The sequence below is a fragment of the Dermatophagoides pteronyssinus genome, unplaced genomic scaffold (assembly GCF_027571235.1).
Source record: "Dermatophagoides pteronyssinus isolate colony J.1.1.1.1 unplaced genomic scaffold, Derpt_VIB-CSIC_2022.12 sq0003, whole genome shotgun sequence".
NCBI classification, from domain to species: domain Eukaryota; kingdom Metazoa; phylum Arthropoda; class Arachnida; order Sarcoptiformes; family Pyroglyphidae; genus Dermatophagoides; species Dermatophagoides pteronyssinus.
In genome coordinates, this window is record NW_027461527.1 from 3543339 (window position 1) to 3561778 (window position 18440).

An 18440-nucleotide genomic window follows, 5' to 3' on the forward strand; every position below is an offset into this window, starting at 1 on the left:
TTGCCACTAGTTTTCGAACATGAAAAAAATAAAAATAAAGTTTTTGAATATATTGGTCATCACTATTATCATTCATTCATCAAACATTCATCAAATGAAATGTGATGTGAAAATCGGCGCATCTCTATCTCTACCCGGCTAACGGGATATGTATTTTGTCAAAAGAAGAAAAGAAGAAAAAAGTTTCCATTCGTTTTGTCGTTTGTTCTCTTTTCGTTTTGAATTTGAATTTTTTTTCGATCATCATCCAGTTTGAAGAGCCAAGTAATCCTCAAGAGAATGTGACAGGAGATAAAAAAACAAATTAAACAACTACAGCAACAAACGGATGAGAAAACTCGAGAAAAAAAAGCCAACTTTTTTTTGTTGTTGTCCGATAAACTACTTTGGGTAATTTGAGAGAGTGAATGAACAAAACCAAACCAAAAAAGAAGAAGAATCTCTTTTCGAAAGAGAAAAACTGGACAATTGACCCGAAAATACGGACAAATTCGGGAAAACAGAAAGAAAGAGACACTGATGACCGAATATTTTTGGCTGTTATCCGATCAAGATTTTCTCACAAGTTTTTGAAGCAAAGACAGTTCCCGATGAAAGTTTTTTTTACTGAAAATAAAAATAAAACTTGGCCATCAAAATTCGATCGAATTGTTATGATGATGATGATGATCGAAATGATCGATTGCCCAAAAGCAATGATGAATGAAATGAGAAAAAAAAAATTTTTCAATCAATCAGGGCGATCATTATCTTCACCGAACAAATGAATGAATGGTGTCAATGATGTTTATTTCAACGCCCAAATCTTCTCTCCCCCTTTAACAAATTATTTTCTTTGATTATCATCAGGTTGGTTGATGATGATGATGATGATGATGAAAGAATTCGATCAAATTTTTTCCTGGATAAGATGACCAACGACGACGACATAAGTAATGTCACTTTGAAAATGTATGTATGTGACACTTTTTTTCTCGCCTTTTGGTGACAAATTATGAATTATCTTCAACAAAAAAAAAGAAGAAAAACATTTTCGGTTGCACCCTGAATTATCATTTTTTTTTGTATCTTTTATTCGGTTTTGCATCACATTTCACTATTCACACTGTGTTTATGCATTCCAACGGGGAAAAAAATGTTTTTTTTTTGAAGAAAATCCAAAAATGTAGAGCAAAACAATTGAACAAACCAAACCAAACAAAACAAACAAATCATCGATACGTGAGTAGAATGATATTTTCGAACGTCAAAACATTCGAAATGTAAATATTATTTATGAAAAAAAAGGAAATATCGTATTTTCAACAAACAAAGAGACTGTTCAAATAAAACGTGACAAGACTTGATTCGAATGTTTTTACTGTTGTTCAACTGCATTCGAAGTAATAAAAACGACGAAGATAAAAAAATTTGTAATTTTTTTTAATGATAATCATCGTTTAATAATGGTAATTTATATTAAAATCGAAAAAAAAGAATACCGAAAGAAGAAAAAATGTAAAGAAGAAAATTTGTCATCGAAATTAATCATTTTTTGGTTGCTCACCATCAGTCCCGCCACCACCATCATCATCATCAAAATAAATAAAATTTATTGATTCAAATCGAATGTTATTGGTTATCGTTATCGTTTTTTATCATTTTTTCATTGATTCCATTGTATCGACAATAATATCAACACATTCATTTAATTCATTTTCATTGATTATTAATGGTGGTGCAAAACGTATTTTATCACCATGTGTTGGTTTAGCTAATAAGCCACGATCACGCATTTCTAAACACATTTTCCATGCATCATAATCATTACGTATAATAACAGCATTTAATAAACCTTTTCCACGTATACCGATAGCAACATCTTTTGGTAAACGTTCATTTAATAATTTTCGAAATAATTGTCCCATTTTTTCAGCATTTTCGGATAATTTTTCTTCAACAATAACTTTCATTGCTGTTAATGCAACTTTCATACCTAATGGATTACCACCATATGTTGAACCATGTTCACCCGGTTTAATTGTTAACATAATTTCATCATTAGCAACAACACCGGATACAGGATAAACACCACCAGATATAGCTTTACCTAAACAAATCAAATCTGGACGTACATTTTCATGATCAACGCATAACATTCGACCAGTACGACCAATACCAGTTTGTACTTCATCAGCAATCCATAAAACATTATATTTTGTACATAATTCACGAACACCTTTTAAATAACCATCATCAGGTACAACAACACCAGCTTCACCTTGTATTGGTTCACACATATATGCTGCAATTTGATCACTTTCATCAGCTAATTTTCTTTCCAATGCATCCAAATCATTATATGGTATTATATCGAAACCAGGCATAAATGGACCAAAACCTTTATAAGAACTTGGATCAGTTGATGCTGAAATAGCTGCCAAACTTCTTCCCCAAAAATTATCCTGTGCAAATACAACTTTAGCCTTATAATATGGTATTCCTTTAACATCATATGCCCAACGACGTGCTAATTTTACAGCCGAATCACATGCTTCAACACCAGTATTCATTGGTAAAAATCTTTGATAATTAAGTAATTTTGTTATATATTCAACAAATTCACCAAGAACATCATTGAAAAATGCCCTTGATGTTAATGTTAATATTTGTGATTGTTGATTTAATGTTTCAATAATTCTTGGATGACAATGACCTTGATTGACAGCCGAATAAGCTGATAAAAAATCATAATATCGTTTTCCTTCAACATCCCAAACATTGCAACCTATAAGAAATCAGAAAAACAAAATGAAAAAATCGATATTCAATAACGAGATAAGAAATCAATTGGCAAACAAATATCTATTTTTTCCTATCGATTTTATCATCAATAAACAAAACAAAACATACCTTTACCACGTGATAATGCTACCGGTAATGGATGATAATTATGTGCACCATATTTTTCTTCACGTTCAATTATTTCGGCTGTTGTTTTTGTTAATGGTTGATTATTTAATGGCTGTTGTTTTGTTGCCGATTGAATCAATCGTATTGTTGATGAATTATAAATTTTTCTTAAACATAATTTACTTGTTGACAACATCTTTGACGATAATAATAACTTTTTTGTTACAATGTTTTATAAAAAAAGGTAAGAATTAGAATGATCAAAACAGAAACTTTTTTTCGAAAAAGATTTAGGTTAAAAGGAAAAAACTTTTTAACGATTTTTGTTTGTTGTTCGGATGTAAATGTAAAATGATAATGAAAAAAAAATTGATGATGATGATGTTTGTCATTAACCAAATCAACGTTTCTATTTATACTTTATATATGTTTTTTTCATTTTTTTCCTGGCCTTGGTAGTGTTAAAATTATCAAATCTTGAATATATATCGCACCCAACTGGTCTTATCATCAATATTTATCATGTGAAAATATTTATGGTGGTGATGTATGCCTGTGCGTGTGTTTGTCTTATCGACAAATTCTTTTCGAATGTTTTATTTTTTTTGGCATTCGATTTCGAATCGACTACGACGACAATCTGATCATTTTCCTATTGATAATTGATTTTTTATCCCGATTTTTTTTTCCGAAAAAAATTCTTGTTTTCGGTAAATTTGTTGTCGTAATCATACAACGATAATCATTATCATTAAAATTTAAGGAATTTTTTGTTTTTGTGGTGACACATTCATCGTTGATTGGCGATGGAAAAAGCGTATGAACAAAAAACCTGATGAACAAGTTTTTGGTGACAACTTTCTTTTCTTTTTTCTTTTTTTATCGATTGAAAAATACATTTTCCAATTGAATTCTTAATGTTAAAGTCTCAAAGTTTGTTTTCAGGTTCGATTTGTTGCAATCCAAAAAAAAAAAAAAAATCATTTTTTTCTGATTTTTGATTTTGATTTTTGGATTTTGATTTCGGACCAAACATTCACAAGTGACAGAAAACAAAAGTAGCAATACCGAAACCGAGACCAAAAAAAGCATACAGGAGCAAAGTTTGGAATAACAACAACAACAGCGTTTGTTTGTTGGTATTTATTGGAAACCAAAGAATTTTCAAAAAAAATATCCATAGTTCAAATGGTAAAATGAAATTGTAATCAACCAAAAAAAATTTATTCAATGCTTTTGCTTTGTTCTCTTATCCTCATCAATTTCAATTTCAAAATGCAAATCAATCAATAAAAAAAGTCAATAATTTTATAATAACTTATCAATCGATCGATACGATCAATGAATCTCTGTTTGATTTGATTTTGATTTTTGATTTTTAAAACAAAAAAAAACTATCGATTGTTACATTGAACATCGAATAGATGGCGTTCATATCGATTATTCAAAAAAAAAAAATTAGCCCCGCCTTCTTTATATGACCGTTGGGAAATTTTTTTTTCCTTTTGCCATTGATGGCCAATGGAATAAGGCGCCAAAAATGATTGGCTATTTTAGCAACAGATGAGCTATGTGTGTGTGTTTTGTGTTTGTGTCTCGTGATTGAACTTTCACTTTGTTTTTTTTTGTAACCAAAGATTATTTTATATGTGTGCATGTGATATTTGTTGACATATTTTTTTTGTTGATAATTTCCCAAAATAAAAAAAAAATGACAGATAGATTTTGTAAATATCATTCAGCTACTATACCGATACCGGAACCACCAAGAGTGAGTGATTTGATTGTTTTCAAGTTAATTACTGATTTTTCAAATTGATTTTTTTATAATTCGTAGATTGTTCCAATACAACCATGGATACAAGATGATTCAATTGATTTGAATAAAAATCATCTAACAACAACAATTCATCCAAATATAGATACTATAAAACAATTCAGAAGAAAATTTGGTATCATAACTGGTGATCAAATTGATCCTGAAGATTCATTAATCGAAGATATTAAACTGATTGATTTGAATAATGATGATGTTGAAATGAAAAAATCAGCGACGAATAAGCGTTGTGATCATAATCTTCAAAATCAATTGCAAAGAATGCAGAACGATATTCGAAATCAATTGACAAAATTACATGAAAAATCGAATGATTCGAATCGATCAACATCAGACAACGATTTGGAAAATAATTGTCTAATATCAACAACGCCTAAACAATTATTCGAATGTATTCGGAAACAAGATGAAAGATTAGATTTAATAAATAAAAAAATCGATCAATTAATACGATTACAGCAATCATCAACAATCAAACAACAAATTGAACAATCCATATGTACAACAACAATACAACAAAAATCAAATCATCATAATTGTATGAAGAAAAAATCACTTTCATCCGAAGAATCACCATGTTCATCCTCATCAATAAATTCATCATCAACACAAAGTTATCTTGATTCAAGTATTGAAAAAGTACGAAAAGATCTACATGATAGTATACGATTAAAACGTAATCAACAACAAACTAAAGTAAAACAATTTCTTCAAAGTCCAATAAAATCAAACAAACTACAACAGATACTTAATGATCCACCTGAAAATGAAAATGAATTCTATACAACAATATTATCGGAAGTTAATTCGATTTTAGTTCGAAATGGATCTGTTTCAACAAGTACACCTTTGTCAAAACCAAGACATCCACGACAATTATTACGAACAGAGCAATCTATTTATATTCAACGATTAGCATCAAAATATTGTATGGATGATAATGATAATGATAATTATGATGATGGGGAAAATGATTTGAACAAAATTGATAATCATTATCCAACTAAGAAGACTAATGATCAAATAATTTTAGAATCAATACGAATGACTACTGGTGGATCAGCAATGAAAAAAGTACAAATGACGAAAAATAAACAACAACAAAAACAACAACAACCATCATCACCAAAGATAAATTATCAAAAATTTCAAACCAATTATGATCGTTATGCTTTATCCGATCATAATAGTTCAATTGCAACACGTAATTATATGGATAAATATGGTCTACATATTGAAACGAAAAAGAAAACGAATAATAATCCTAAACATCATCGTTATAAGCCTATTATTCAATCGAATTTGATTGAAAATATTGCCAATAATGATAATGATAATGATGATGATGATGAAGAAAATTATCATGATGCTAAAGCTAATATGGAAACAGATAATCATCTACCACCGCCACCGCCAAGAGATCGTCTAATCGATTTAGATTTGGTAAAAAAATTACCCAAATTAAGATGACCCAGATTTTATTCAAAAAAAAAAAAAAATTTTTTATTTAATTTATTTATCAATTAATTGTTATGTTGATGATGATGATCATTATATATTTTAAATACATGGAAAAAAAAAGTAAAAGTTTTTTTTTTGTTTTGCATCTGATTTTTTTATCTTATCAAAATGATAATGAGTGAATGAAAAGTTTATTTATTTTGTTTTCTCATCATTATTGTCAAATGTATGGTAGCCGTAGAAAAAGAAAAAGAAAATTATCGATTAATTAATGATTGATTGTAAAATTATGAAAATTACACATCTCACAATTTGTTTTTTGGGGGTAAAAAAACTGAATTACAATGTTTAGAAAAACGAAAGAAAATGTAAAGATTAAATGCCTCAGGTTTAGTTAATGTGTTTGTGTGTGTTGTTTGTTTAAGTGTAAAGTGTGCAGAAAATGTGATGGTTATTATAAAAAAGCTACTGTGTGTGTGTGTCGTTGATGAAAAGGCAAGAAAAAAAGAAAGAAAGAAACAGTTGATACAAGAACGAAAAGAAGAAGAAAAAAAAGATGATATAAGCAAAATCCTATACACAACTTCGAATGAAATTTGTAAAGAAAAAAACAATGATCAAAAATGAAAATATAATTATGTTTTTTGTTTAAACAGGCAATTTCAATGAGAGTGAGAGAAAAAAAACAGAAGAAACAAAAAAAATATTCAGCCCATTCTATTAAAGATGGATTTTCGTTTTTGGATTTGTTTTCAAATAAAAATTTGTCGGTTATGATAATGAATTTGATATATATTCGGCTATAGAATGTGTGTGTATGTGAATGTGTGTTAATTGTCAAGATTATTAAGAAAGATATTTTTTTTTTTTTGGTTCAATAAACAAAAATGGTTTTAAATAAAAAAAATGGAATGGGTTAAATTTTCAAATATAAATGTCTTGTTGCATTTATCCTTTTTGTTGTTTTCTTTTTTTTCCTTTTCCCATTCCGTTTGTTTAAAACAAACTAATTCGGTTGAACATAATGGTAACAAGGCCCATAATAATGTAAAGTAAAACATGGCAGCAATATGAATAGCTACTGATGGCAGCATTGACTTGAAAATCACGTCTTTTTGCCAATACTTTGTCAATAATGTGAATGACACCGTTTAATCCGTTAATATCCGAACTAATTATTTTGGCCCGTTGTCCTTCCCATTCGATATAAATATCGCGTGCTAAATAATTGTTTTTGAAAAAAAAATTTTCCAATTACAATATGTATCAAGCATAATATAATAGGAAAACTTACTTGTAGGATCAGGTGAAATAATTAGTTCACCTTGAACAGTTTCAACTTTTTTGATTGTTTGTTCCAAATCTTTTTTATTATATTGACCTTTAGCTGAAATATGGCGATCTAAAATCTGTTTCAAATAATTAAAAAAAAATCATAAATCAATTTTTTCTATTAGATTATTTTTATACATACAGCTCGTGAAATGGCTGGATAAAGGCCCTGGTCAAGTTGTTTAAATTCAGATGGATTTGCTTTTTCAAATTCCATCCAGGCAGTATTCGATGGAGCAAAAAATGTATAACGTTTATTTTTATCCATTAATTTGGAATTCCAATTCTGTGTACCGCCTTGTGATCCAATTTGGAATGTTTCATTCAACATTGGATTATCGATTAATTTTTCGTAAATTGTTTTGAATGGCATTCCAAGAACACGATCAATAATATGTAATATACCATCGGATGCACCTAAATCGGATAACGATGATGTTGCATTCACTCCACCACTTTCAACTGTCAATCTTGTGTTATGTTCCATTCCAACTAAACGGAAAATAACAGGAACATCATTGGCCGATGTATAATTAGCGAATCCACCACCTACAAAAAATCGATATATTAAAATCACAATAAGATTACAAAATTAAAAAACAGCTTACTTTTTTTAAGATCACTAGATGACACTTGATGATATACAACATGATTTAAAAGCAATTTTTTCATTTCATCCGATTCTTCACCAGTACCGGCAAAATTTTGATGATTATCCATAAGATTAGTAAATGCATTATCATCAGGTGCCAATATAGTTTTGTTTGAATGTTTATCAATATCGCTCAATACATCTGGATGTTTTTCCAATAATTTATAGAAACGTTTCAATTTATTTTGTTCACGAAGAAAATCTCTAATAGCAATATCCATTAACATTAATGGTTTTTCAATAATATGAACAACACCATTTTTAACAGGAATATTTGCCATTATCATTCGACTTAATACACGACCAGATTTATGTATAGCATTACTTTTTATTGTATTTGTTTGAATATAATACATTTGTTCAATGTTAAATCGTACAGTTTTGTTAATGAATGAAAGTTCAACATCAACATTTCCTATTTAGTGTGGGGGGAGATATTTGAAAAGAATAAAAATCATAAATCAAAAAAAAACACATTATTGACATTTTTAAACATACCATCAAAAGCCATTGTATTATAGGTACGACGATCACCCATTGTTCGTGTAAATAATGATTTATCTGGAACAACATGAGATTGAATAACATATTGATCAAATTCTGGTGTACCACGGCTAGCCACTTTAGTTGGAATAAAAAATGTACCCGGTGTTGAAAATATTGATTCCAATTGTTTTTCCTGAATTTTTCTCAAAAATGATGACATATCAAATCTATCTAATCCATAGATTGATGGTTCTTTAAGCAATTCTAATGCAGTTGGTGCTGTTTGTCGATTTGGTTTCAATGATGAAAGTACTTCATCAATAATATAAACCGATTGATCTTCATTCGAACCTTCACCTTTCAAATCTTCAAATGCTTCCGAAACAAGAGCATTATTAACATAATATAATTTTTCATCCGGTTTAAGTGGATTATCAATATTTGTTAGAAAAAGTGGTGGATATTGTCCATTCAAAGCATTTGCCGGTGATGCTTCATTCCATGAATTACGTTTAATTGAAGCTGATACTAAATGGTGAAAACAAAAAAAAAAACGAAAAAAAATCAATTAAATAACCTGTCAACACTTATTCATTGTCAAAAAACATTTTAACGAATGCGTAAAAAATTGCTAATTTTAAAATTTTACTTCGGATATCCTCCTCTACACAAAAATGCTAAGAAAAAAAACTTTATCGATATGCTACAATAATTATCCACATCATTGTCTTATCATGATGATGATGATGTTGATGACAGAGACGATGGCGGCGGCGGTCAAAAATCATTCAACCATAAATATCATCACCACCATCATCATCATTGATGACAATCAAACGTAGAAATAACAAAGAAAAAATTCTTTCACAAAAAAAAATGATCGGGTCATTACACCTGGGTTTTATCGATTTCTTTCACTATAGTTTAACCAAAAAAAAAAAAAAAATATTCCCGAATCTTTATCGATTTTCAAAACAAAAAAAAATTTTCAAATCGAAAAATTTTCATTCGAAATAAATTATTCATTCAAATAGATTCTATATTCTTTCTTTTTTTGCTTGTCTAACGTTCATATTCTGTATATTATTTATACTAAGATCATTTTGGGTGTTGGCCATTATGCATGAATCATCCAAAATGATTCCAATAAATTATTCAACAACAAAAACAAATCTAGCCAATATAAACCAAACTTACCAATATGATATTTTAATAGATCTGAATTGAATGCATCCGATTGTTGTGAATTACGTTCCAAAAATGATTTTATAGCCTGATCATTTGGTACAAATATTGTTACTTTCCATGATTTAAACATTGATGGAAAAATTGAATCATTTTCAATCATTCGTTTAAACTAAACATAAAAAAGGAAAAAACATTAAAACATTAGTAATCAATTAATTGTCAATTTACAACAAAATCAAACCAATCAATCAGCTTCAAATTATTAATCTGTTTTTAATTATGATTATAATAATAGTTTTCTTTAGAAATAATCATGTAACACGCATATAACTTTCAAATAATAATAAACATTTTCATTTAAAAAACAATTAAAATCAATTTATCATTGATAATAATGGTAATTATCTTTTCAAACAAAACAATTGATTATTATCTTTCTTTCTGTAATGGATTTTCATTCATTCATTCAAAAAATAATAATCAAAAGTTTCTTTTTGCAAATGATTGGATATATAGAGGAGGGTTTAACAAGTTTTTTTTCCTATTCATCTTTCTGTAGTTATTAAAGAAAAAACCAAACATAATAATGGAATGATAGGTAAATGGAATGGATACCCAAACACTTCCTTTCAAAAGGTATTATCATCATCATGATAATCATCAAAACTGACGATTTTTGTTGTTGTTGACAACTTTTGGCTACGACGATTGTCCATTATTATAATGATCATCATCATCATAATTATAATCATCATTTTTTATTTGTCTGATATATAATGTTACCATCATCATCATCAATGATAATATCTTCTTTTTTTTTAATTTCTTTGCTTATCATCATCAAACAGCAAACATCATTATGAAATCAATCCTCCAAACAGAAAAACAACCAATGTGATTTTCAATATCCATTGAATTGATATTCACGATCATCATGAAATGATGATGATCACTGGAAATAAAAAATTTCCTATCAAATAATATATCAATTCCATTCATAATGATCAAACACGAATTTTTGGTTGTTATAGATCGACGACCTTTTTCATTCAATTCAATTCAATGTCTTTATTTCAATTCAATTCAATATTATCATCCATCCATCCATCCATTATTGTTTCAACCATCCAACCATTCAACTAACCGACCAACAAATCAGACAAAAAAAATAAACGATCATATCGATTTTTTTTGGCTGTTTTCCGTAGAAAGAAAGAATAGGAATTACATACTATTTTCACACACAAGGTTATTATTTTTTCAAGTTTTTATTTCTTTTCGCATTTTTTCTTCGCTATAGCCATAATTATGGTTAAATATCCTCTCTCTGGTATATCTCTCTTCGACTATTAAAACACCACCACCAACATACACACACACAAAATATTCAACTTTCAAATCTTATATGAATCTGATGAGGATGTTCATCAACAAAAACAAAAACAAAAAAAAACCGAATAAGAGAATAGCGCATTAGATTAACATTATTATTATTTTTTTAGCTGTCTTGATATATAATTGCTCACTTTATTCCCTCTCTCTCTCTCTCTCACTCTTTTTAAATTGTTCTTCTTAAATCATTATCATCTTCGTCGTCTTCATTTTTTTTACGGAGGTGTCTAAACTTCTACCACCCCAATTTAATAGATAATATGGTAGTGGTGATGGTCATCAGGTTATCACCATCAGAACAGAACATCAATGCAATCCTAAGAATCCATATTTCTTTTTTAGGAAAAAAAAGTCAACCCAATATTCAAGACAAACAAACAAACAAACGAATTGCCACACACAAAAACCTGCACAATTATCATCCATTGATGATAATCATAAGGTCATGGAAATCTATCATCATCATCAAAACGTAGGACAACAAAAAAACCTGACAGATTTATTATCTGGTTATTATTCAAAAATACTATTTTTACCTAAACAAGATAGAAATAGAATTTGAAAATCTGATTGATTGATTGATTGAATGAATGAATGAAAATTGTTTGTGTGAAAATGAAAAAAAGGAAAAACTCAGGTTCCTGATTGTAAAGATGATAAAGTTTTGAAGAAAAAAAAACAAAAGGCCATGACCTATGACATGCGTATATCAAAACAGCCAGAAACAAATACTATGTGTTTTGTAAACTCAATACACTTGAGTTTCTCCAATCATCATCATCATCATTATTTGCTGTATAAAACAAACAAACAGCCAGAGAATTTGAATTTTTATCGATCATTTTCAAAAAATCAAATTCAATTTGATTTTTCCCCCTCCGAAAATGACAATTATCATATTTTATTTTACAAAAAAAAAACTTGACCAAAAAGATAAAATCAAAATTTGACCGGCGGGTGCGGTGTTTGTTGTTGTCAATACAAACCGGAAAAAAATTTCAAATCAAAAAACAACAACAAATATTTACTAAATCGATATTTTTCAATTCAATTCACTCTTGCTCTTGATTCTCTTGACGTTTGTTTTCTGTTTATTCATTGATCTGACATTTGTCAGATTTAGGAAGAAGAAGAAGAAGAAAAATTCAAGTGTATTCTTTGAATGCATGCATAAAAGTGTTTGAAATCCTGTTTGTCAAGTACGCGTTTCACTACTATTTTTTTTTTTTGCACACGCAACGGAAACGTTAAAAAACATACAACAGCAATCAACCAAACTAAACTAAACCAAGCCAACAATTTGATTAAAATTGATAAAAACCGGATATTAATCATAATCAATTTTCAATGTCTTTTTGTATGGTGAATTCAAAAAAATTTCATTCCAAATGTTGCCTATTTTATTCAAAGAAAAAGAAATAAAATTTCACATTCATTCAATGTCATCATCATCTGTATTTGACCAATTTCATAGCCAAACACAAATACACAAACACACATCAATCAATCAATCAATCAATCGATAATTAATTAATTAATCAAATCAAATAAAATCCGTGCATGCATTCAATTTCATATTTGAATAAATTACTATCATCATCATCCAGAAATGAATATGCAATGTTTTTTTTTGTTTCTCATTATTATTGAAAATATACAACCCGTTTGAAATTTGATTAAAACTTTTCCATTCAAACGAAAAAACGTAATAAAAACGTAAACATCTTTCACCCATCTAAATACACCTCCGCATCAAAAACACTATCAATTTGATCACGATATTTTTCTCATTGAATATTTATGAAAAAAGCTTAAAAAACCAATTGCAATCACACACACACACCATATGCATAATTGGAAACCAGAAAAAAACCACATCATCATCATCAAATTCATCAGGTGCATTGTACCATCAATGCTATCAAAAAAAACTATTTGGATGGGGAAAAATTAGCAAAATTCAATCAATCAATGTTATTATCATTCATTCATTCATATAGCGGATAAATTAAATTTCAAAAACAATCAAAACGAAAACAAACAAACAAACAGAGCCCTGACTACACCCAAATGATCAATTTTCATTCACAGTACAAAATACTACACAAAACTATTACATAACAAACAAACAAACAGAAACAATCACATAACGATTATTTGAAATTGAAAGTGTCACCCAGGTGAACAACATTGACTTTCTCTCTATCTCTCTATATATATTCTGGAAAAATATTGATTCATTCATTCATTTTTTCAAAACTAATCATCACCAAAACAACAACAACGGAAATATAAATATTTAAAAACCTTGTAAATCAGAGAAAAGATTTATACCAATTTAACAAACATCCGTGGTAAAAATCATATTTACCACCAATTGGGGTGTTATAAAACAAAACAAAAGAAGAGATTATTAGTTTTCAAAGAAAACAAAACATAGAAATTTTTCCATATAATTTATTTGTTTGTTTGTTTGTTTGACATTTTGGAAAGCCGAAAAGAGAAAAAAATTTCTATTAGATTCCGCGTAACCATAGATACCGATATTTCATATCATATCGAAAAAAAGGGAGAGAGAGAAGAGAAATTGATTCATGCAATCAAAATCAAAACCAATCAATCGATCGATAATGAACATCTGTCGATATGTCTGGATGACCTAAAACTAATCAAAATTTTTCAAAAATAAAAATATTTTTCTTTCCCATCAATCAGATTCAAATGCTAATTAGTAACGATTGAATTCAATATAGTGAAACTAATCAGCTATTTTTAGAGTTAACAAAAATCAAATAAATCCTATCCAATCCTATTAAAACAGAGATAAAAACCATGAAATCATTATATAATCGAAAGATTTTTTCTTTTTAGATTTTCCAAGTAATTTTGAAATAAAAAAAACAAATTACAAAACATACCATTGATAATTCCGGATTTTCTGAGATCACTTGTAATGCATTACGTTGTTGTATTGATGCTTGTATACCAACAATATTAATATTAATATCAATCAATATAAATAATAATATTGATAATATTGATAATAAGCTATTCATTTTATAATTATTATTATTATTGATGAAATTTGGTAAGGCCAAAGTTGAATTAAAACGACTACGACGACAACGTTTCAAACGTTCATTTCGATGTTGTTGTTGTTGATATTTATAATTATTTTTTAAATTATCATCATTATTATTATTATTATGGTTGTTGTTGTTAATGAAATTATTGATGCTATAATCATTTGAATATTGTTGATTCATTTGTTGTTGCTCATCATGGTGATGATGATGAAATAGTTGATTGGAAATATTATTTTTACAATGATCATTGGAAATGATCATCATGGGATTGTTTCGTATTCTTTCCCGTTTATTATTATTGTCGTTGTTTTCAATCATTTTCTATATTCAATTGAATGGATGAATATTTGTCGTTGAAAAATAGTTTTCAGATCTTCTTGTTTTGATCGTCGTCGTTTGTTTTTGTTTTGTTTTAGCTAATAGCAATTGACATTACAATTTTGGATGACAACAAAAACAAAAACAACAGCACACTTCACTTGATGATGAAAACAAACAAATAATAGTTGTTGCCCAAGTTTAATCATTTTGATGATGAAATATGAGATGAAATCATTCGAACATTTCGGGAACCGAAAACAGGAAAAAAATGGAACAAAACAAAACAATTTAATTTTCAATGATTAAACGGGTGAAAACAAAATCCATGGATAGAAAAACAAAACTTACCCGAAATTCAATTTCCGGTACGATATTAATTGGAAAAAATCGAATCAAATCAAAATTGATTGATTGATTGATTGATTAGAGTCGATTATGATTGACAACAACATCAACATCAACAAGATTCTAGGTTCCAGGAACGGTAGTAGCAGCAAAAGCAACAGTAGGAGATGAGGAACCCGAGAAACTCAAAAACTCAAAAAAATGTTTCGAACGATTCGAATTCAGAAAAAAAAATTTCACTTTTCGGAAATCGGTTGAACAAAAAAAAAACAATTAAAAATGAGAACAAAAAAAAATCGTTTTAAAACAAAAAAAAAAGTTATCATTCGAAACACACAACAGGCAAACAAAAAGGCGACTTTAAATCATCAGAAAAGCAAGAAAAAAATGAAAAAAAAATAAAATTAAAATTCGTTATCCAAATTGGATGATGATCGTCGAAGACAAGACAAGACCACTACCCCAATGGATCACAATGAAAAAAAATAAAAAAAACTATGGCCGATTTCTGTTTGCCGCACTGAAATTCTATCTCTGGTTACTCTCTATCTCTCATTGGCGGTGCTGGAAAATATCATTAGCCACGACCATCGCCGAATACACACACCGATAAACTACTACCACAAAAAATCATCGATTGACCAATTATCATCTTTCAACGGTGGTGGTAGTAGTGGTAATACCATCCTGTGGAATATGACAACCGTCGATTTTTTTTTTTTTGAAGAACCAAAAAAAAACCGGCCCTCTTCCTCACCACGTTGTTTGAATTGGAAAGTTTTTTTGGAACTTTTGGTTCAGACACACGGACGGGAGTGTGTGTATGTTTGTTTCGAACACTTTCAAACGTTCGAAACTACAGTGATGATACGAATATTCTTGGTTTGTTTGGGGAATTATTCATGAATTTTTTTTCTTTGATTTTTACATTTTCTATTTGCAAAATTCAAATAAAAAAACTTGTTTGTTTGTTTTTCTTCCTGCCATTCATTAAACAAACAACAAACTAGAGATATGCAAATGAACTCATTGATAAATTCTATGAATAAATTGAAAAAAACAAACAGAAAAACCTAATCAACATCAGAATTGTCATTGAAAAAAGTAAAATAAAAAAAACGAAAACTGATCAAAAACACACACATTGAATGTCGAAGATTGACCATTCATTTGATGCTTTTCCCCCTCCTCCCGAAAAGAAACCTGTCTTTGTCGACGAAAACAATTTCAAGAAATAAGAATTTCTCTTGATAACGAACAAGACAATCAAGGTGTGTATGTGCTACTAGCACACCTATACCCAACCTTTTTTTTCTGGGAAAAAAAAGTGGGGTGGGGGGGATAAAACACACGCGATTCTTGTTGCACAATCAAGGTATTTTTTTTGTTTTCTTGCAATAAAATGAATTTTTTTGAATTAATCATCATCATTATCATCAACTACGCATGTCTAAGTTTTATTACAACAAAAAACACCGCCATTATAAAAACAAAAAAATTACAAGTGTTTCCCGCCTTTATCGTTTTGGTATTTATGAGGAGGGAGGGTGTGTTTTGTTCGGTGCTGCGTTCGAATTTCTTCATCCATCAATCAACCACACAATGCGCCATCTCGTTTTTGATAATGAAACGATTTTTTTTTAATTTTTTAATTTTCCAGGTGATGCTGAGGATGATGCAAAAAACCAGAAAAAAATTTCTGGATTTTTCCGATAAAGAAACAAAAAACAAGGAAAAAAAAAAATTCAGAAGTTTTCGTCTTTGGAGGCGACGGGTATCGATCCCGCTACCTCTCGCATATTAGAATTTTTTTTTTTTGAAAAATTGCTAAGCGAGCGCGCTACCATCTGCGCCACGCCCCCATAGAACGATCCGGATATCCTCCCCGTTCGTTCCAAACCTCTTCATTTTCATGGAAACATTCGATTTTTTTAACTTTTTTTACAAAAATTCGAATGATTTTTTTGTTTGTTTCAGATTTTACAAATTGTAATTTTTTTTATTTTTTTTTATTTTAAAAAAGATTATTATTATTCAAAATCTTCTGTACAACGTATTGTATGATATAATTTTGCTTTTCCTTCACGTAATTCATCATTCCAACGACAAATTTCATCCGGTGTTGATGGTAAATAACTAATAATAACTTTATTAAGATACAAACCACTTGATTTTAAACGTATTGTAATATTTCGACATGATAATGGAAATCCACCACGTTCCACTGTGTTTAAAATGTGAAAAATCAAATTTTCATCCTTGACATCAAATCAAACAAACAAAACAACTTACAATCAGGTTTAAAATTATTACAAAAATCTAAATATTTTGTTTTTTTATGATCTGAACGTGAATTTCCTTGTATATAAAGATGATCATTTCCACACTAAATTTTCAAGAAAAAAAAATTCATTTTAATTTCAATTTAAACAAAAAAAAAATCAAAATTACTTACATTTGGTCGTACACTATCATCATCTGGAGCCTGAAAAATTGGATCTGGTTTACCAACCTGTAAATAATGTATTCGAAATGATGCTGTAAATTTTTGTTTTTGTTGTTTAATTAAAAATAATGAACATGTTCGTGCTCTATTAAGTTCATAATTTTGTAATGTATATGAATAAAAATATGGACATTTTTGATTATCATTGATTGAATCTAATAATAATGCATGACATGCTAATTATAAAATTGGAAGACAAAAAAAAATTATAATTATAATTAACCCTTCAGCACCACACACCATCATTATTATTTTACAACAAATAAAAAAAACTTACGTTGTTCATTTTGTTTAAATAATAAAAAAAATGAAAAACTATGTGTTTTTTGTGAATAAAAACGATAATCAATTTGTGCAAAATTCTGTGCTGAATGATATGATTGAAATTTTAATTCTAAATCAGTTTTACAAATATTTTCACTAAAACGATCTTCATAACTTAATGGATGATCACTTGTATATGGTATTATTTCACCAACATTCCAACCATCAAACCAACGTATGAAACTTGAACTTGGACAATTTAAATTTATCGGTTGTATGTAGAAGGCAATAATTTTGGTTGGATCGGGTGTATAAAATTTTATCGTACCAATTTCACCATACATATTTTCATCCGGTGTTATTGTATAATGTCCTTCAACAGTTACATCGATAAATTGTTCTTTCCGTTGTTGAACAAACAATCACAAAAAGGTTACTTTGGTTATGGTGAAGGGTTAAAAACACTTACTTGATGGAAGTATAAATGATGGCATTGGATATGGTGATTTTTCTTCACGTAAAATATCTTCATCATTTGGTTCATTTGTATTTGGTTTATCTGGATCTAAAAATTCCCAAATATCTTCATTACAATTGATTAATGTAATAAGTAAAAATTGATCTGGATTAATGATTTTAGCATTTTTCACAATGTAAAATCCAGAAAATTAACCCCGA

General features: G+C 28.7%; 4 protein-coding genes and 1 non-coding gene across 6 annotated transcripts; 1 reads left to right on the forward strand and 4 right to left on the reverse strand.

Annotated features, from left to right (window-relative positions):
* Nucleotides 1-1403: 1403 nt before the first annotated feature.
* Nucleotides 1404-3278, reverse strand: Oat (Ornithine aminotransferase precursor). The gene is made up of 2 exons (XM_027342910.2): nucleotides 2893-3278; nucleotides 1404-2767 (listed from the first exon to the last, which is right to left on the reverse strand). Exons 1-2 carry the CDS (start codon nucleotides 3086-3088, stop codon nucleotides 1638-1640), a joined length of 1326 nt encoding a protein of 441 aa, XP_027198711.2. The 5' UTR covers nucleotides 3089-3278; the 3' UTR covers nucleotides 1404-1637.
* Nucleotides 3279-3326: 48 nt separating this feature from the next.
* Nucleotides 3327-6340, forward strand: LOC113792919 (uncharacterized). The gene is made up of 2 exons (XM_027342882.2): nucleotides 3327-4663; nucleotides 4730-6340. Exons 1-2 carry the CDS (start codon nucleotides 4604-4606, stop codon nucleotides 6197-6199), a joined length of 1530 nt encoding a protein of 509 aa, XP_027198683.2. The 5' UTR covers nucleotides 3327-4603; the 3' UTR covers nucleotides 6200-6340.
* Nucleotides 6341-6362: 22 nt separating this feature from the next.
* LOC113792945 (fasciclin-1-like) lies at nucleotides 6363-15364 on the reverse strand. Of its 2 annotated transcripts, none has more exons than XM_075825231.1 (8): nucleotides 14996-15364; nucleotides 14159-14799; nucleotides 9858-10017; nucleotides 8673-9188; nucleotides 8131-8589; nucleotides 7665-8071; nucleotides 7485-7599; nucleotides 6363-7410 (listed from the first exon to the last, which is right to left on the reverse strand). In XM_075825231.1, the coding sequence occupies exons 2-8, from the start codon at nucleotides 14642-14644 to the stop codon at nucleotides 7187-7189; spliced, it is 2367 nt and encodes a 788-aa protein (XP_075681346.1). In that variant the 5' UTR covers nucleotides 14645-14799; nucleotides 14996-15364; the 3' UTR covers nucleotides 6363-7186. The 2 variants fall into 2 exon arrangements, with proteins under 2 accessions (XP_075681346.1, XP_027198709.1); XM_027342908.2 differs by having other exon boundaries at nucleotides 14159-14804.
* Nucleotides 15365-16754: 1390 nt separating this feature from the next.
* TRNAA-AGC (transfer RNA alanine (anticodon AGC)) lies at nucleotides 16755-16854 on the reverse strand. Its single transcript has 2 exons — nucleotides 16818-16854; nucleotides 16755-16790 (listed from the first exon to the last, which is right to left on the reverse strand). It is a non-coding gene; the product is annotated as a tRNA-Ala (tRNA).
* A 118-nt stretch (nucleotides 16855-16972) lies between these two features.
* Nucleotides 16973-18430, reverse strand: LOC113792939 (corticotropin-releasing factor-binding protein-like; the record flags this gene model as incomplete). Its single annotated transcript, XM_027342901.2, has 5 exons — nucleotides 16973-17216; nucleotides 17285-17378; nucleotides 17448-17674; nucleotides 17776-18162; nucleotides 18232-18430. Coding segments are annotated over 5 exons (1101 nt in total), but the record flags the coding sequence as incomplete, so codon positions are not given.
* Nucleotides 18431-18440: the final 10 nt, after the last annotated feature.